Source organism: Gordionus sp. m RMFG-2023, chromosome 5 (genome assembly GCF_954871325.1).
Source record: "Gordionus sp. m RMFG-2023 chromosome 5, tfGorSpeb1-WG-v2, whole genome shotgun sequence".
Taxonomy (NCBI): Eukaryota; Metazoa; Nematomorpha; class Gordioida; order Chordodea; family Parachordodidae; genus Gordionus; species Gordionus sp. m RMFG-2023.
Window position 1 is genome coordinate 20602443 of NC_088779.1, and position 16449 is coordinate 20618891.

Sequence of the window (16449 nt, forward strand, 5' to 3'; positions counted from 1 at the left end):
GTAGACTAATATACCAACAAGAAACAAGGAAGATAAATGGCCTGAGAGCATTACATGTTAAAATGAGAATAAAAGAGATTTTATCATGGAAGATGCAGGTTCAAAATGGATAGATTGTCAGCATGTTTCAGGTTTATCAATTAAAGTAGCAAGAAAAGAGTTCGTAGGTAAATATGGATTAATGAAGACTTTAGTATCAGATGGAGGTCCAGCATTTAAAGATAAATTTTGCGGTTGTGAAAAATATAAAATTTTGGTAGTTTAGTTCGGATACTGCGGTTTGATGGTCCAATTAAATGGGGAAGTATGTAGTAAGGAAAAATATAGGAAGGAAAAAGGTCGAGGTAGAAATTAAAGCAGGAACCTGGTCAAGACATATTAAACAGTTAAGACCTAGATGTGTAGGGCAAGAATAACAATGTGTTTGAAAATTGGTGATAGACGTAATTGATTTGTTTTTTATCAAGTCTTGTAGAATTATTAGAATCATAATTATGTATGTTGGAAAATTGATGATACACATAATTGATTTGTTTTTTAACAAGTTGTGCCAGAATTATGAGATTTCTAATTTTATGTGTATTAAAGTTGATGATAGACATAATTGGCTGTGTTATAACTGAATCATAATTTTTTGCTCTGATAAGGATGTTTGATAACAAGTTGTGCTAGAATTATGAGAGTCATAATGTTTTTATGTTAACTACACAAGATTGGGTAAAAGGAGAAAAATAGCATGCTGGCCGTGTGAAGGTGATCATATTATGAGATGAGACAGTGCCCAACCCAATGACATATAATATACCGTTGTCGGTACAAGAAGAAAATTTGCAAAGTAAGACGAATCCCTAGGAAGGGGCCCGAGAAGAATAAGTTCAGTTTTAAGCAAGGGGGTGTTGTTATTGTGATTGTTATAATAATTGGATATTATGATTATTTTTTTTGTCTGTAATATTTATATATATATATATAATTAAAATTTGAATAATTATTGAGAGTTTATTGTATAATAAAGATTTTAATTTAAATTTTAATATTTATAATCAAACGATTGTTGATGATGACGCAAATTTATTATAAATAATTAGACGATTGTTATGATGCAATTTATAATATTTGTATAAATAATCAGACGATTATTAGGATGTAATTATATAAAAAGACATTTTTTTATGTAAAAATTATTATTTTTCGTTTTTTTAAAGATTTAATAAAGTAATTTATAACAATATTTTGAGTGATTTCTTGACTTAATTAATTTAGATCCTTGTTAGTTTTTCAATTTGATACCCCGATTTATAAAATTATTATCTTAATTACCTACATATTAAAATAATCATTCATCAATATAAATTTATGATGTTTAATAATATATACCCACCTTTTTTTTAAATATATATATATATTTTTTTATAGTATCCATTTTAATATATATTTTGTAATCCTCTGTAAATTATATAATTTATTTTATAATATTTTTTTTAAAAATAATAAAAAAGTCGAATATCAAAAAAAAAAAAAAAAAAATTAAACAGTATATTATTCAAGAATTTTATTATAAATATGAAATATTACAATTAGAAATATATTTCTTCGATTTTGTTTATAAAATTTTATTATTTACATCATTATTATTAATACATTAAGCATAAGCTTATTCTTCCCAATGAATGTATTTAAACCACCCACTAGGAATATTTTTTTTTGCACATATTGCTCAGCCACTCATAATTCTTCTTTAGGTTTGTAGAACTTTGACTCATTAAATCATCTGCAAATATTCTTATCAAAAAATAAATAATTTTTAACATAAAAATTTATATAATTAAATACATGATAATTAATTATTTAAAATAATTTTAATAATTAATACCATTAAAAATATGTTCTAACATGTATATAATATCATTAAAATATGTTGGCATATTTACAAGTTTTAACTATTTTATGTCAAACGCTAAACCAATTAGATTTTCTAGCATGTCTTATATTATATAATTTTATAAAATTTCTTCCATTTGGTGAATATTAATCTATTTGAATTCTATTCCACATGGGATGTTCATCATTTTTTTTTACCAAATATTGGCATACACAAACTTTTTATTTCAATATGAATGTATGAATTTGGCCAATCAATACATGGCCAGACAATACTCACCTGTCTATTATCATAAAATGCCTTTATGTATATTAAATAAAACTTAGTTCCAATTTTTGTGTGAATAATGCTAAATTTCTAAGGATAATATTTTTTAAATATCAGTATCCTAAATTAGTAATTTTAACCAAACAAAAAAATGTAAAATATTATTTAGAAAGAGGTACTAAAAACAGTTTATTCAAGATATTTTTTTATTGCATTGCTCTAATTATTAAATGAACATAGGTAATGTACTAGTGATCTGCATCGGGCCTAATTTTTCAAGCCCGGCCCGGCCCAAAATTTTTTTAAAAAAGTTTTGCCGGCCCGGCCCAAACCCGAAATTTTTTTTAAAAAAATTTACCGATCCAGCCCGGCCCGAATTTATTTAAATATAGAAATTAATTTTTATAATTACTCAAAATAAAAGACATATGTTATATGTCGTTTAGTTTTAATAAATAAAATCAAATATTTTTATTTTACATAAAAAATTGAATATAAAATTGATAAATTTAGATATATTTGAAAAAATTTCCAAGGTCCGACTCGACCCCACCCGAATTTTTTTTAAAATATTAGGCCCGGCCCGAACCCGATTATTTTAAATAGAATTAGGGGTACGGGCCGGGACTAACTTTGCAGATCTATAATGTACATATCATAAATATACTCATTTTGAGATATTGGTCAAATAGATAAAAAGTTAATGGATGGTGGACCATTCATCAAATATGGTCATTTATGCTACATCTCCCCTAATAAGTTTTATGCATTTGAGTAAATTATTTTCAAAATTCGAAACATAATTTTAATTAAAAATAAATATCCAAAGAGAGCATTATTAGAGATATTGTTTGTCAAATTATTAGGAATTATGAGAAGATGAAAAATAAGGTTTTAAATTTAATCAGTCTAACTATACAAAAAATAATCACCATAACACCAATGAAAAACTTTCTTTTAAAAATTGACCCTTAATTATTATGTTTGTTAGGTTAATATAATATTTTAAGTGTAAATAGTAAATAATAAAAAATATAATATTAAGTTTATAAAACCGGACGAAGATTGGGCAAAGGTGTGATTAAGGGCCGCTAACTGTGGAGTATTTTGAGTGAAAAATATTAAGCAGCTCTGTTAACGGTACACATAGTTGTATCCAGGATTTCATTTTGTAGCCAGTTCAAGAAGAATAATTAGAAAAATGAAAGTAAATCTAAAATTATAAAAAATAAAAATTAACTTATTATAAAGCTAGCAACAAAAAAAAGGAAGGTGTTTCGATTCAAAATTTTGATAAAATAAATTAGCATGATCTTTCATTCTTTTTATAAAAAAGTTTTACAATTTTTTTCGTACATATATTTTAAAGATTAATCTTTCAAATTTAAGTTTGTTTTTACATATTTATGTTAATTTTTTTATTAAGATTCAAGATAATTATAATTATGGACATCAATATTGATAGCATGATAATACTATAAATAGTTACAAATAATTTAAAATAAAACAATTTTTTTAAATTTAATTAAACGTTACAAATAATGCTATTATAATAATTTCAAAAAATTTATATATATCATGAATTCCAAAAAAACAACTTTTCAAAGTTTAGGTTACGAAAATATTAGAGTACTTCCAATTCCTATTAGGTAATGCGAAATGACATTTATTGTCACCAGGGCTGTAACCGATAGGGGGGTTGTGGGGCACGGCTCTCACCTATTATAATTTTTTTTTAGCATGCCCCACTTAAAAAAATAGATGGTACGGCCTGCCCCTTTCAAAAAATATGAATTATTTTTTTATAATAGCTTTTAACATTACATTAATATTTTAATCATGAATTATACATGATAAAATATTTTATAAATAAAATGTAAGTGTATTAATGTAATTGTCATTTCTAATTAAAAAAACTGATCCTTCACTATTTTAACTCGTTCTTAAAAAAAATATCTAACACTATATTCAACTATCCTACCCTGGCATTGTTTAAATCATCGTTTAGAATTAGCGGTGGATGAAAAAAAGTACTACAACGTTAATCACTGTAAAGCTAAAGCCTTTATTGAATAATGTAGTGTTGGATCAAAAGCGTCTGAATTTGGCATTAAGTTGAGTAATATAGGAAGGATACCTGATATACAATGTATGTCTAGCAGTCTTCGTTTTGGAATAACTTTGGGGCCTTGTGTATACATTTCAAATTTTTTTTAGCAAATTTAACAGCCCGAAAATTAGTAGCCTGTTCACCCGACTCGAAAATGGTGAATTCTTAACAGATCTCGCCTTGAAGTATGATATTCTATTAGAATTATTCAATGTCTTTAAGCCAGACAGGTTTAAGTTAAAAAATTTGTTTATGGATATGCCTGATGGGTTCTAAATCTTTTTTATAATTTATAAATGAATATTGATGCAAGTGGGGTTGCACTGAGATTTGGTCGATATATGAATGTGAGAAAGGATTAGAATTTATGATAATTCAACTAAAATCTTTATTTACGAAAATTTAAATTGTCTTTTTATTCAAAAAAATATTATTGTAACATTAAAATAAAATTTTATTTAACACCTTAAACGTTAATATAAATAATAAAATGTTGATTTATTATTTTTTAAAAAGAACATATGAAAAAGGACCCAGAAGCTAGGGAAATCAATATGTCCTGAAGTAATAATTAATTTTGAAGGAAAACAGAAGGCACTCTGACATAAAAGAAAATCAATTATATGCAAAATAAGTTAATAAGGACTTATTCCGATGATTCTTTCTACTAATTAAGAATAGTATTTAACTATATAGTTTATATTTTTAGCTATCTTAATTGATATTGAATATTTAAAAAAATGCTAACTGGTCATCAGAGTCTCACATTTGTTTTGGGGAAGATAACTATTTTATATAATATAGATATGTATTTTACATAAAATGTTTCGATAAAAACTATTTTAAAAATAATTAAATTTTAAGAAATTGTTCCTCAAATTCTTAACAAAACAAAGATTCGCCTCTTTTTTTAGAGTAATGGCGATCCATGCAGTAAATTTTAGAACTACAGCATTGATTTTCAATTATAACAACATATATTTAGATGCGGATTATAGTTATGCTATTTTGAAGCAATATTTTTGATCCATCGATTAACGCTTGTCATCAGTTTTATCATATCCATGTAAAGTACCAGCAATATGATTTTTTCCCCCAATAGCTAAGGTTGAGGGTCTTTTTAGTAAAATAATAATAAGTATGCCTGGAAAATGTCAAACGTCGATCACATACGAATTATGGGTCTTTGAAATCATCTCATTTTCCACCTTTTTAAAAATATAATTTATAACAAAATTTGTTTTAAATGTGAAAATTCAAGCTCATTTTAAAAAATTAAGGACCTAACCAGAGAGGCCAAGAGTAATGCCAATATAATCATACAGTCGAAAAAATGTATATTAATTAGCATTTATTTAATACTCACATCAAAATTTCCCTCAATTTAGAGTGATTATTACAATTGCAAGCAGAATATATTGTAATTTGCTTTCATTCAAGCATCCTCAGACATTTTTGAGAGAGAAATTTTTTAATGGCTGCCAATCGATTACTTGAGATATCGTTTTCTCATATCAAAAATTTTAAACCATAAAAATTTCTTCTAGTTAATGTTTGGTAATTCGAGTTGGTATAGCAATATTTATCATGCCTTATTATTTTTTTTTCGAATAAATTTGTAACAGAAATGAGAATATTCAGAATAGTGCTAGGTAGTTTAAGGCAAACATATAGACATAAAATTTCTGAATACTTATGAAAAGCCTTAAAATCTCTTGCGAAATGTTTTATGCGTTTGCTAAGCTGCCCAGCAACAATTTAATTAAAATTCAGATTATATAGCTATCTTATAAAAAAAATCTTCGGAATTGTAAATTGCATCATTTTTAAATTTCTGCAAAATGGGTAAAATAATAAAATTTAGATAAGATCTATTTTCAAATTAACACCACAAAATCAGATTTGCATTAACTAATTCTTTATCGAGAATTTTTACTTTCCATTTATTTTGCCAGTTATTCTGATTACTCGTGTACAAACACATCTAATTTCATTCGAAAATTATGATAGAAAATTAAATATTTTTAGTCTTTTATTGTTTTTTAAAACATTTTTATAAACATAAGTTGTGAATGTTTATTAAAATATAGATATGTTTAAGAGCCATAGCTAGCATTGAACTTTAAATCCTTGATAATAAAAATCGTAATTACAACCCCCACAATAATTGTCAATACAGGTAGCGGATGGATTAGCGGGACAAACTTTATTGAGGCAAGGAGATATAAGACAATTTACTAAATACACACCTTTTGGGCAACAATTCACATTGTTAAAATTATAAGAATGAGAATCTAGAAATAAAAACAAAAATAAATTATTTTAAATATAAATGTTCTTTTTTAAAAAAATTCACTTATCAAAATGATGCCGACAAGTGTAAAGAATACCGTGAATAGGAATCTCATAATTAGTAGATATGTATTATAAAAAAATGTGATGCAATCTAACCTTAAAATATTTTATTATATAATAGTTATAATGAGGAGATTTTTGCATACAATGAATTTAAGTTTGAATAATACTATTTAAGTAATTAAAATTTATAATAATAAGATCATTCTCTGTTACATCTCAAAACTAAAACAATTTTTGGGTTTTATTTATTCAAAATATTATAATAACATCATTACTTATAATTTCTATTAGTATAATTTGAATACTTCATGTTTTATCAAACGAAACTGAATGAATATTGAAAAATAATTGAGGAGTATGTGAATTTAATATTTCATTTTGAAACATGTGATTTGTATAAATAAACTTTTATAAATAATAATTTCGGTTATAGTTTAAATAACTAATCTGGCAAAGATCAAATTTGGTAGATTATTTGATTTTTTTATTATTCTAATATTAAATATTTTTATATTTTAATACGATAGAAAATAATTCATTTAGTGTTTATCTTACATCTAAATTTTACGCGCAGAATTTCATTTATATGTAAAAATCATCTCCTAAAATTTTTATTATCACAAATGAATATATAGGTAAAAGGCATATAAGAAATATAATAAAATAAACCAATCCCGAATTATTTGTAAACATTAAATTGTAAGCCAAATAACTCTAAAAATCAAATCGCATATTTCATAAATCGTTTGAGGTGTAAAGAATGAAAGACTGAAAAATGGTTATATTCTCGTATTACATGGTAAAAAATAGGTTTCAGAGTAGAGGTAACAAATCGCGGCAAATTCCGATCTGTTAAAAATTTCTGCACAAGTTGCCGGCCCAGACCATGATTTTTACAAAAAATTAAATTCGAGCCTACTCAAAATAAAGAACGTCGAAAGATAACATAATTCAATAAAAAATTAAATTCGAGCCTACTCAAAATAAAGAACGTCGAAAGATAACATAATTCAATAAAAAATTAAATTCGCTACTCAAAATAAAGAACGTCGAAAGATAACATAATTCAATAAAAAATTGAATCGGCATGCATTTTCATAAGAAATATTAGGACTGTGCCAATAATAAATTTAAAAATGAGATGAGACCAATATGTAAAAGAGGGATTGTTTTGGGTTTATTTGCAATTGCAGCAAAAAGGATAAAAAAATTTCTGCCAGTTAACATTTAGCTATAAACAGGGGTATGGAGCGGAACGTTCCGGGAACTGAACTTTGAGTCAATTTATGGAACGGGAACCGGAACAGTAGTTATAAATTTCTATAATTAAAAAAATAAAATTTTTAATCAATCTAACAGGTGCACATATTAAGTTCTTTCTATTTTCTTTATAATAATAATCATTAATCATATTTAATTACACAATACTAGCAAAGTAATAAGAATTAATAAATTAAAAAGAGGTGGAACATTTTTATCTAGTTTATTAAATTTATTTAGCTAATTTTTTTTTCTATGAAATGAATGCTCTTAAATTTTAAATGGACAAAAAGGATGATATTCTATCAATTATAAAAAATTTTCGAGCGGTTAAAAAATCCTATCTTATGAATTGGCCCAAATCGTATTAGCAACTCCAGGTCAGGTTTGTTAGTCGAATTTTTACGACTCTGAACTCAAATTGGAGTCGCAAAACTCATTTCAAATTGAGGGGCTCAATGAGGCATATGAGTTAGTTCGATGAGAGGGCTAAAGTTTATTTAGAATTGGCCTGCTATTATATTTACTCCACGATGAAAATATTAAAAATTTTTAACCACTTTGGTTAGGAAATTTAAATATTTTAAAATTCGAAATGACCTATGTGTATTATTTTAAGAATATGGCCATGCTATTATTAATATTACTTAAACCTCGACATTTCGCTGATAGTCCAAACTTTTGTGCCATCTATGAAATAGCTTTCCGGATAAAATTTTGAATTAGCCGTTTTTAAAAATTGGTTCAAATCGAGCCGTTTAACAATAATACCTTTTAATATACAATTATTAAGAATATTAAATATAAAAAAAGGATTTATTTTTTTAAAATAAATTTCAGGTCTGGGTAGGAATTTTTTAAATATATATTTATTTTAATATTTCTAACCAATAATGACATAAAATATTAAGTTTAAAAATATGGCCCGGCCCAGGTATTTAAAAAAAAAATTTAGACTCTGCCCTGGTTTATCAAAAAACGGCCCTGTCCGGGATTGATATATAGTAATAGAAATTATTTTTTAGTCATAATTCAGAAAGTGATTCCAACGCATCTATTGAAATCGATAGGAAAATTTCTAACTCGGCCCGTAAACTTTTGCACGGCCGGATATAATATTTTTTAATTGGGCGCGGCACATCAAAACTTTATGAAAGGTCTGCCTAGGTCAGTTTAGCATTTTTTTATTCAGTTTTCTGCCATCACAATTTTTATTAATATCTTTAAAATTATTTTTTCAGATAAAAAATTATATTTTTAATTACCCCTTTCTTCTTTTTTTCCAAAAATTAGATTATTTTATTACTATGGAAATTTAATAATTAAATAATAAATGGTGTCTTTTCATCATCCCCCATTGTAAAAATTTTAAAAGAAAATAGAAGATTATTTTTAATTGCATTAAAAAAGTTTGATTTTGTAGACTCTGATTTAAATCTTTATTCCAACTCGCAGGCTTATGATTTTGGCGAGGTAAATTTCTATTTATTGATTAAATATACTACATTGAAATGCTATTAATTTTTTTTAAATGTCTGTACGCAAATCTGGTGAAACAACTTTTCGATTAGATAGTTGTTAAATAAGTCAATAAAGTCGATTTAAAATTTTATTTTATTTAACACATTTCGGCGAAATTATTTTTAGTTTATATTAACGTTTTATTTTATCGTATTAACATTATTTTAAAATCAATTTATTATTGATATCAAGTTAAATTCAATTTTAAACAAACATTTTCTTTTATATAATTGATTATTTCATGATTTATTTATTGTTTAAAAAAGATATAAATGAAAATGTTCGATTAAAATTCAATAAAATTGAATTTAACAATTGAATTTAAAATAATGTTAATACGATAAAATACGTGATACGTGATAAAAGCGTTTTCGCCCTCTGGTTGTGGGTACAACAGAGCTACGCTAGGTTTTCCTCAAAATCCATCAAACTGGATAGTTAATTAGGGGAATAAAAATGAGGAGCCCTTCACACGTTTGTGGGCAAGCCGCACGTACTTGTAGGCGCAACATTTCGAAAAAAGTTGCTTAAACCTCTATAAGCTTAGTAAAAAGGAGTGGGGCAAAAAAAGAGCATATACCCGATAACTACACTATAATTTAATTACTTTAAAGGTGGGTGATGGCTGATTTTAAGTTTAAATTCTTTAGTGTAAGTTTTGATGATTACTATCACTATTGAGATTTAATGTTCAGAGAATCTGTAAATAAATATGATTTAAATAAAAAAATTTGCCTGAACAGTAGATAGTGTTATTTTTTTATTAATGATTCAACCCATACAATATAGTAATCATAGTCTATGTTCAATTTAATGTAACCATTTCAGCTTCAAAGGGAATTATGTGGAATAAAAATATTTAATATAAAAATGGATGATCTTTTGCTCCTTATTCTATATATCTAATTGTGTAAACTTATAAATTGCAAAAGGATATAGATATATACATTCAAGAGTGGAATGAAATGTTCAATAACCTAATTGTGTGATCTTTTGGTTCTTATATTTACAAGAAAAGGAATACAATATATCTAATTGTGTGACCCTTCTCTTAACTTTGGATCTGATATACTCAACAAATTAAAATAGATCAGATGTAACCATTCCAGTTTAGAAGGTATATGTGTAAGTAAACTTATTATTGCAAAAGGAAGTGTAGAATATTATAATAAATCTAATTGTATGGTTATTTTATACTTACTGAGTGGAATAAAAATATTCAATATAAAATTGCATGTCTTTTAATCCTTATATAGAATAAAGATATTCTATATATAATCAAGAGTGGAATGAAATGTTCAATAACAAAATTATGTGGTCTTTTAGATCTGTCTGATGTACACAATAAATTTAAAATAGAATCAAATGTAACCATTCCAGTTTAAAGTTAATAATTTCGCCGAAAGGTGTTAAATAAAATTTTAAATCAACTTTATTGACTATTTAACGAAGGTCGTGAGTTCGAGACTAGTCTTGGCCACCATGAAGAATTGTCATAAAATAACATCTTAATTCTTTATATAGTTAGATAAATCATGCAGAATTATGATACAACTTTTTTATTATTATGAATTACATTTTCTTTTTTTAAAAAAATGTTCCTTTTATATCTTTTTTAAACAATAAATATGAAATAACCAATTATATAAAATGAAAATGTTCGTTTAAAATTGAATTTAACTTGATAACAAAAAATATCAATAATAAATTGATTTTAAAATAATGTTAATACGATAAAATAAAACGTTAATATAAACTAAAAATAATTTCGCCAAAAGGTGTAAAATAAAATTTTAAATAACTTTATTGACTTATAAGTCCTTCAATTACTAAATCCAACTTTACAGATATGCCAAAAATACTTGGCGAAAATACAAACGTTACGATGTACATTATAAGTTAGTACTGCAACAAGTATAATATGCCTCAACAGATTTTTAATTTAAAAAACCACACGAAAAAGTGTATCCCAACATATTAGAAATGAAAATCCAAAGAAAACTGATAAATATTGAAAATGCTATTTCAATAAGCTAATTCTTAGATATTTCATAAATAACATCGATATTCAAGTGAATCCTTTGGAGATATATTTAAATGTTAACAAAAACATTAAGATTTGGTGTCAACAGACATCTTGTAAACACTTATCTAATATTTATAATTTGGTTAAAGAACAAATTATCTTAAATGTGAAAAGCCAATTGTCGATTACCACCGAATCTGCATTGGGTTAAATTTATCATCTTACCTCACAATAACTCTTCATTACATAGATAACTGGGTCATAAGTTTTTATTGGATCTGATTGAATTCCTTTAATGAAATTTTAATAACTTATATATTAGTCTAACATAAATGAAAGGGTTAAATAAAAATTATTTGAATTCATGTTTAATATAGCCTAATAAGAAACCATTTTAAATATTAAACAAGATTAATTTGGGCTTTAAAATACATAATTTGGAGTAACACCCAGCACGTGATGAACTAAAAATGTCATTTAAGCCTTATTACTCATTAGAAATAGGCAAAGCCTTATTAGAATCAGCTAACCTAATTTAGGTTTAGCCTAAAATACGGCTAAAACAAAATAGTCACCCACTAATTGTTTTAATAGAAATAATTTTTATAATATATAAATTTAAGGGTAGTATTTTATCATATACAATGTTGACAGATTGCAAAGCTTTTTAACCAATGTCTAATTATTTTAAGCCAATTTTCAGGCTTAGCATAATTAGGTTTAATTGATTTTGAGTATGCTAAAATTAGTAAATTATGCAACACTTCAGCAACAACAAAATTTGATATAAGTGTTATCAGTATGAAATATGAAGAGAAGCAAAAAGTTTCCATCTTGATTGCTTTTAAAAACTATTAAGTTTCTAGACATGGTGTTGCATGAATGCTAAAGTCCTAGAATGTATTTTCTTTATAAACAATACCATAATTATTTTAAATAATAATATCCCCAATAAATACTAATCCCATCAATTTATTTATTAGATTGGCCACCATTTTCTTTATATCCCATTCTTATTGAAACATTTGCAATGTAATCCAACAAGAGCTATGAAAGATATTTGGAGAATAAATTTAAGTTTATATGAAAATTGATATATCATAAATTCAATGCTAAAGAATAGACATATAAAAGCAAATGGAAATTTAACAAAAATTTTAAATACTTAGCAAATAATTAATGTTAATTTGTTTATTATGTGTTAATAAAATTTTTAAAATAGAATTTTAGTGCTATTAATTATATTAAAATTTATGAGCTTAAAAATAAAGTTTAGTGAATATCATTACAAAAAAGTAAGTAGAAATTATTATAAACAATCTCATTAGTGTCAAGTGTCAGTAAACAAAAGTTTTCAGATAATGTATTTTACCATATAAAATGTGCCAAACAATTTCTGTAAAAATCTCTATATATAGATTAGTCTAAATCGAAAATATTTATTGTTAGTATTATAGGTTTAATTAAGTTTATTTAAGTTTCTTCTTAGGCCTCAAATTGCTGCAATGACCACATTTTGTTTTCCTGCAATTAGTTGCTCTGGGTGGAAGCCTGGCATAACACCTAATTAATATATTTAAAAGATAAATAAAGTTAATTAAATACTTCCTGCATATCATTTTGTCGCAATTATATTTTTGAGCCAGCATTCTTAAACTTGGTTCAATAATACCACCTCTTAAACGCAGTACCAGATGCAAAGTTGATTCTAAAATTAATACTAGAAAAACTTGGTGTATTTTAATTAACCTTTTTGTATGTTATAATCAGATAAAGTTCGCCCATCTTCTAACTGTTTACCAGCAAAAATTAAACGTTGTTGATCAGGTGGGATTCCTTTTATATATATATAAATAATTAATAAATCATAAATTACCTTCTTTATCTTGAATTTTAGCCTTGATATTTTCTATACTATCAGACGGCTCAACCTCTAACGTTATGGTTTTTCCTGTTAAAGTTTTTACAAATATTTGCATTTTCCTTTTCAGATGGGAGGAAAAGAAATACTATAGCACAAGAAAAATATAAAAATATTTATACAAAATTCTTGGCTCACGATTTTTCTATACGATAGTATAAATATATTATACAATAAAAACCCACTATTGTAAATCTATGATTTATTAAAATCAAATTGGGATGTCTCCGTTTCCCAAGATATATGGAATTATCCTTAATTATAGAAGATTTCATAATATATATATTTTTTTCCAAAAAATTTTCCTACATTTATGCGCTTTACTCAAATTACGCCGAAACTCGCGACTCTCGAGTTAGAGACTTGTCTTGGCCTCCATAATGTTTTTGGGTGTTAGAGTATGTTTTTCATCTTCGAGTTAGAATTGATTTATCAAGCATATTTCTTTAAATTTTTATAGTATATTTTTTTTATTTAGGTTTATCAAAAACTATGCTACAATCTTAAAAATGTGTTTATTTGTATCAAATATTAATATTACAACATAAAATAGAAATTCGTAGGTTGCGAAATATAAAAGAAATAATTAAAAAAAGTAATTTTAGGTTATGCTGATATATATAAAAGGATGAAAATAATAAAAGTTAATTTAAGGAAAAATAACAGTTTACTTTAATTACGCCGTTAGATAAAATATGTTAAAAAAATATTAATATATAGCCAAAAAATAAATAAATCTATATAATCAAAAATGCTTAAACATTTAAGTTGTTCTTGTCTATTTGCCTTCAAAAATGAAAGGAATAATTAAGTATTCGTATTTGATTCTTAAATTTAAAATCAAGTAATTTTGTATTTGTCTTTGGGCTAATCGAATAAATGTATTTTTTATATTCGCAGCATTCGCAGGAATCAATAATTGTACTATTTGTATTCGTAATAGGAAACGATTAATGCATTATTCGTATTCTTAATACAGTAAATGATTCGATTTTTTAAAAAGTAACTTTGGATATTTATATATTTGTTTTGTTATAAATGGATATTATGGAAGTATTGTCATTCTCAGACTATCTGTTATTATATCAGTCTAATTATTTGTCTTTTTTTAAATTTATAATATTATTTAATAATAACTTAAATTTTGTAATTAATAACACTTTTGTTTTTATTACTTATTTTATATTGAGATTACGGCGTAACCTGAAATTTTATTATTCAATAAATCATATAATTTTGTTATATAAAATAAAGTATTTTGGAAATAATATAATTAAACAATTTTGGATAGAGTGCTTATAGAAATATAAAGGACCGTAGTCAAGAATTTTTAACAGAGGGGGGGGGGGGGGAATATTTTTTGAAATAAAACAAATAGCTAGGAACTTAGTTTCTGCTTGCTATTTTTATTTTCTTAACATAAATGAATTATAAGCTAAATTCTGTATTATTTATTTTCCATAAGCCATTTATACTAATTCATGTTTACGTCGATTTTTTATAGATTCTCTAGTGCTCGATAGAACATTCTTTAGTGTAGAGAATGAGCCTCACAAAAAGCCGTTATTACATGATTGATGGCTGTGGAGTAGCATGTATACAATTCTTTAAATGCAAGATGATAATTTTTTAATACATATTATTTAAGTTATTTTCAAAATTATCTTTCTTTAATACTGCAGCTAATAATCCTTTTGCTATATTTCATTTCATTTTGTTTAAGTTTGATAATGATTCTAATGGAGTCATTTTTTCTGATATAAAATAATTAGGGTCGGGGGGGGGGGCAATGTATTAAAACATGATATAAAATTATAATCATCTGTGTAAATCTATCCAAAAATTATCTTCAAAAATTTTATAAAAGATTTTTTAAAGAACTCCAATTGAAGTCCTTTTCACAATCAAATTGCAATTTGGTATCGACTAAGAAAATTTTGATTTATAGGGGTATTATATACCCATGGGGGGAGATTTAATTTTGAAGATTCTTAGCCTTAATTCTTCTCAGAAAGAATTATCCCTTCTTTTATTTTTTAATATATTAATTGTGGATTTAACAATTCTTGGCATCAGTTATATTACTACTGACTCTAGATACTTATTTAGTGGATCTATTGTTATAAATTAAAATGGCCAATATAATGTAATATATATTTACGCATTGAGGTAAAAGACCAGAGGCTTCTACTGAATCATGAGTGGAAACCTTTGAGTAAGAATTCTATTAGAAAAATAAATACCTCACCAATAGCCTTAAAATTCTTATCAATAATACGAGATGTTTCTAAATAACCGGTCCACCTCTAGAGGTCTCAGTGTTGCTTGGGATACGTTAAAGATCCATTAATTATGCAATGTATTAGATAAATTATATCAATTTTTAACCACAAGATGCAACTTGTGTTTGTATCAATGTAAATAAAGCACATTTTTACTAATTTTTTTTGAGGCAGGGATACTCCTCTATTTTGGCCAGATATGATATTTGCACATCATAACCTGGCTTATTATATGATAACTTAATATTTAATTCATTAAGTTGCTTTAAAATAAAATTAGTAATGCTTTCGTAGAAAGACATTGTAAATTAATGATTCCTATTAAATTTTCTTGGATATCTCTATAAAAAATATATTTCTGCTGTTTTTATAACTTGTTTATTAATTTGTATAAATTAAATAATATTTTTTTAAAATTTTATTGCATTTTTATTTAGATTTAATAGATAATGGTGGATTAAAATTTAATAACTAAATATTTCTTTTAAATTTGGGTTCCAAAAATTAGAAATGAAAGGTCGAGCCCATATACCATCAGGATAGTGTTTTTATATATTTTTCAATAACTTTAGAAAATTTTAAACTTTTAATTCTATATAATTTTATTTTGTAATTTTTTATTGCTTTAATTTTATGATTTTACTTTCAATTGAAGTAGTGAAGCAGAGGACAGTTAGATTTTATTTAATTTTTATTTTATTTCAAAATGTTATTTTAAGTAATAATTTTCAATATTTGGTTATAAGATAATTGAATAAGGTAGGTAAATTTTAGAAAAAAAAGTTAAAAAGCGAAGGTTAGGTTAAAAAAAAATAATTCTAA

General features: G+C 25.1%; 1 protein-coding gene across 2 annotated transcripts; it reads right to left on the reverse strand.

The window, feature by feature from the left end:
• Nucleotides 1-12849: 12849 nt before the first annotated feature.
• On the reverse strand, nucleotides 12850-13442 carry LOC135929275 (ubiquitin). Of its 2 annotated transcripts, none has more exons than XM_065465786.1 (4): nucleotides 13301-13442; nucleotides 13174-13260; nucleotides 13030-13132; nucleotides 12850-12975 (listed from the first exon to the last, which is right to left on the reverse strand). In XM_065465786.1, the coding sequence occupies exons 1-4, from the start codon at nucleotides 13401-13403 to the stop codon at nucleotides 12894-12896; spliced, it is 375 nt and encodes a 124-aa protein (XP_065321858.1). In that variant the 5' UTR covers nucleotides 13404-13442; the 3' UTR covers nucleotides 12850-12893. The 2 variants fall into 2 exon arrangements, with proteins under 2 accessions (XP_065321858.1, XP_065321857.1); XM_065465785.1 differs by having other exon boundaries at nucleotides 12850-12987.
• Nucleotides 13443-16449: the final 3007 nt, after the last annotated feature.

Coding starts and splice junctions, on each gene's coding strand:
- LOC135929275 (XM_065465785.1), bottom strand. CDS start 13,403: ATGCAAATATTTGTAAAAACTTTAACAGGAAAAACCATAACGTTAGAG. Junction 13,261..13,300: donor TAAAATTCAAGATAAAGAAG/GTAATTTATGAT, acceptor TATATATAAAAG/GAATCCCACCTGATCAACAA. Junction 12,988..13,029: donor GACAAAATGATATGCAGGAA/GTATTTAATTAA, acceptor TATATTAATTAG/GTGTTATGCCAGGCTTCCAC.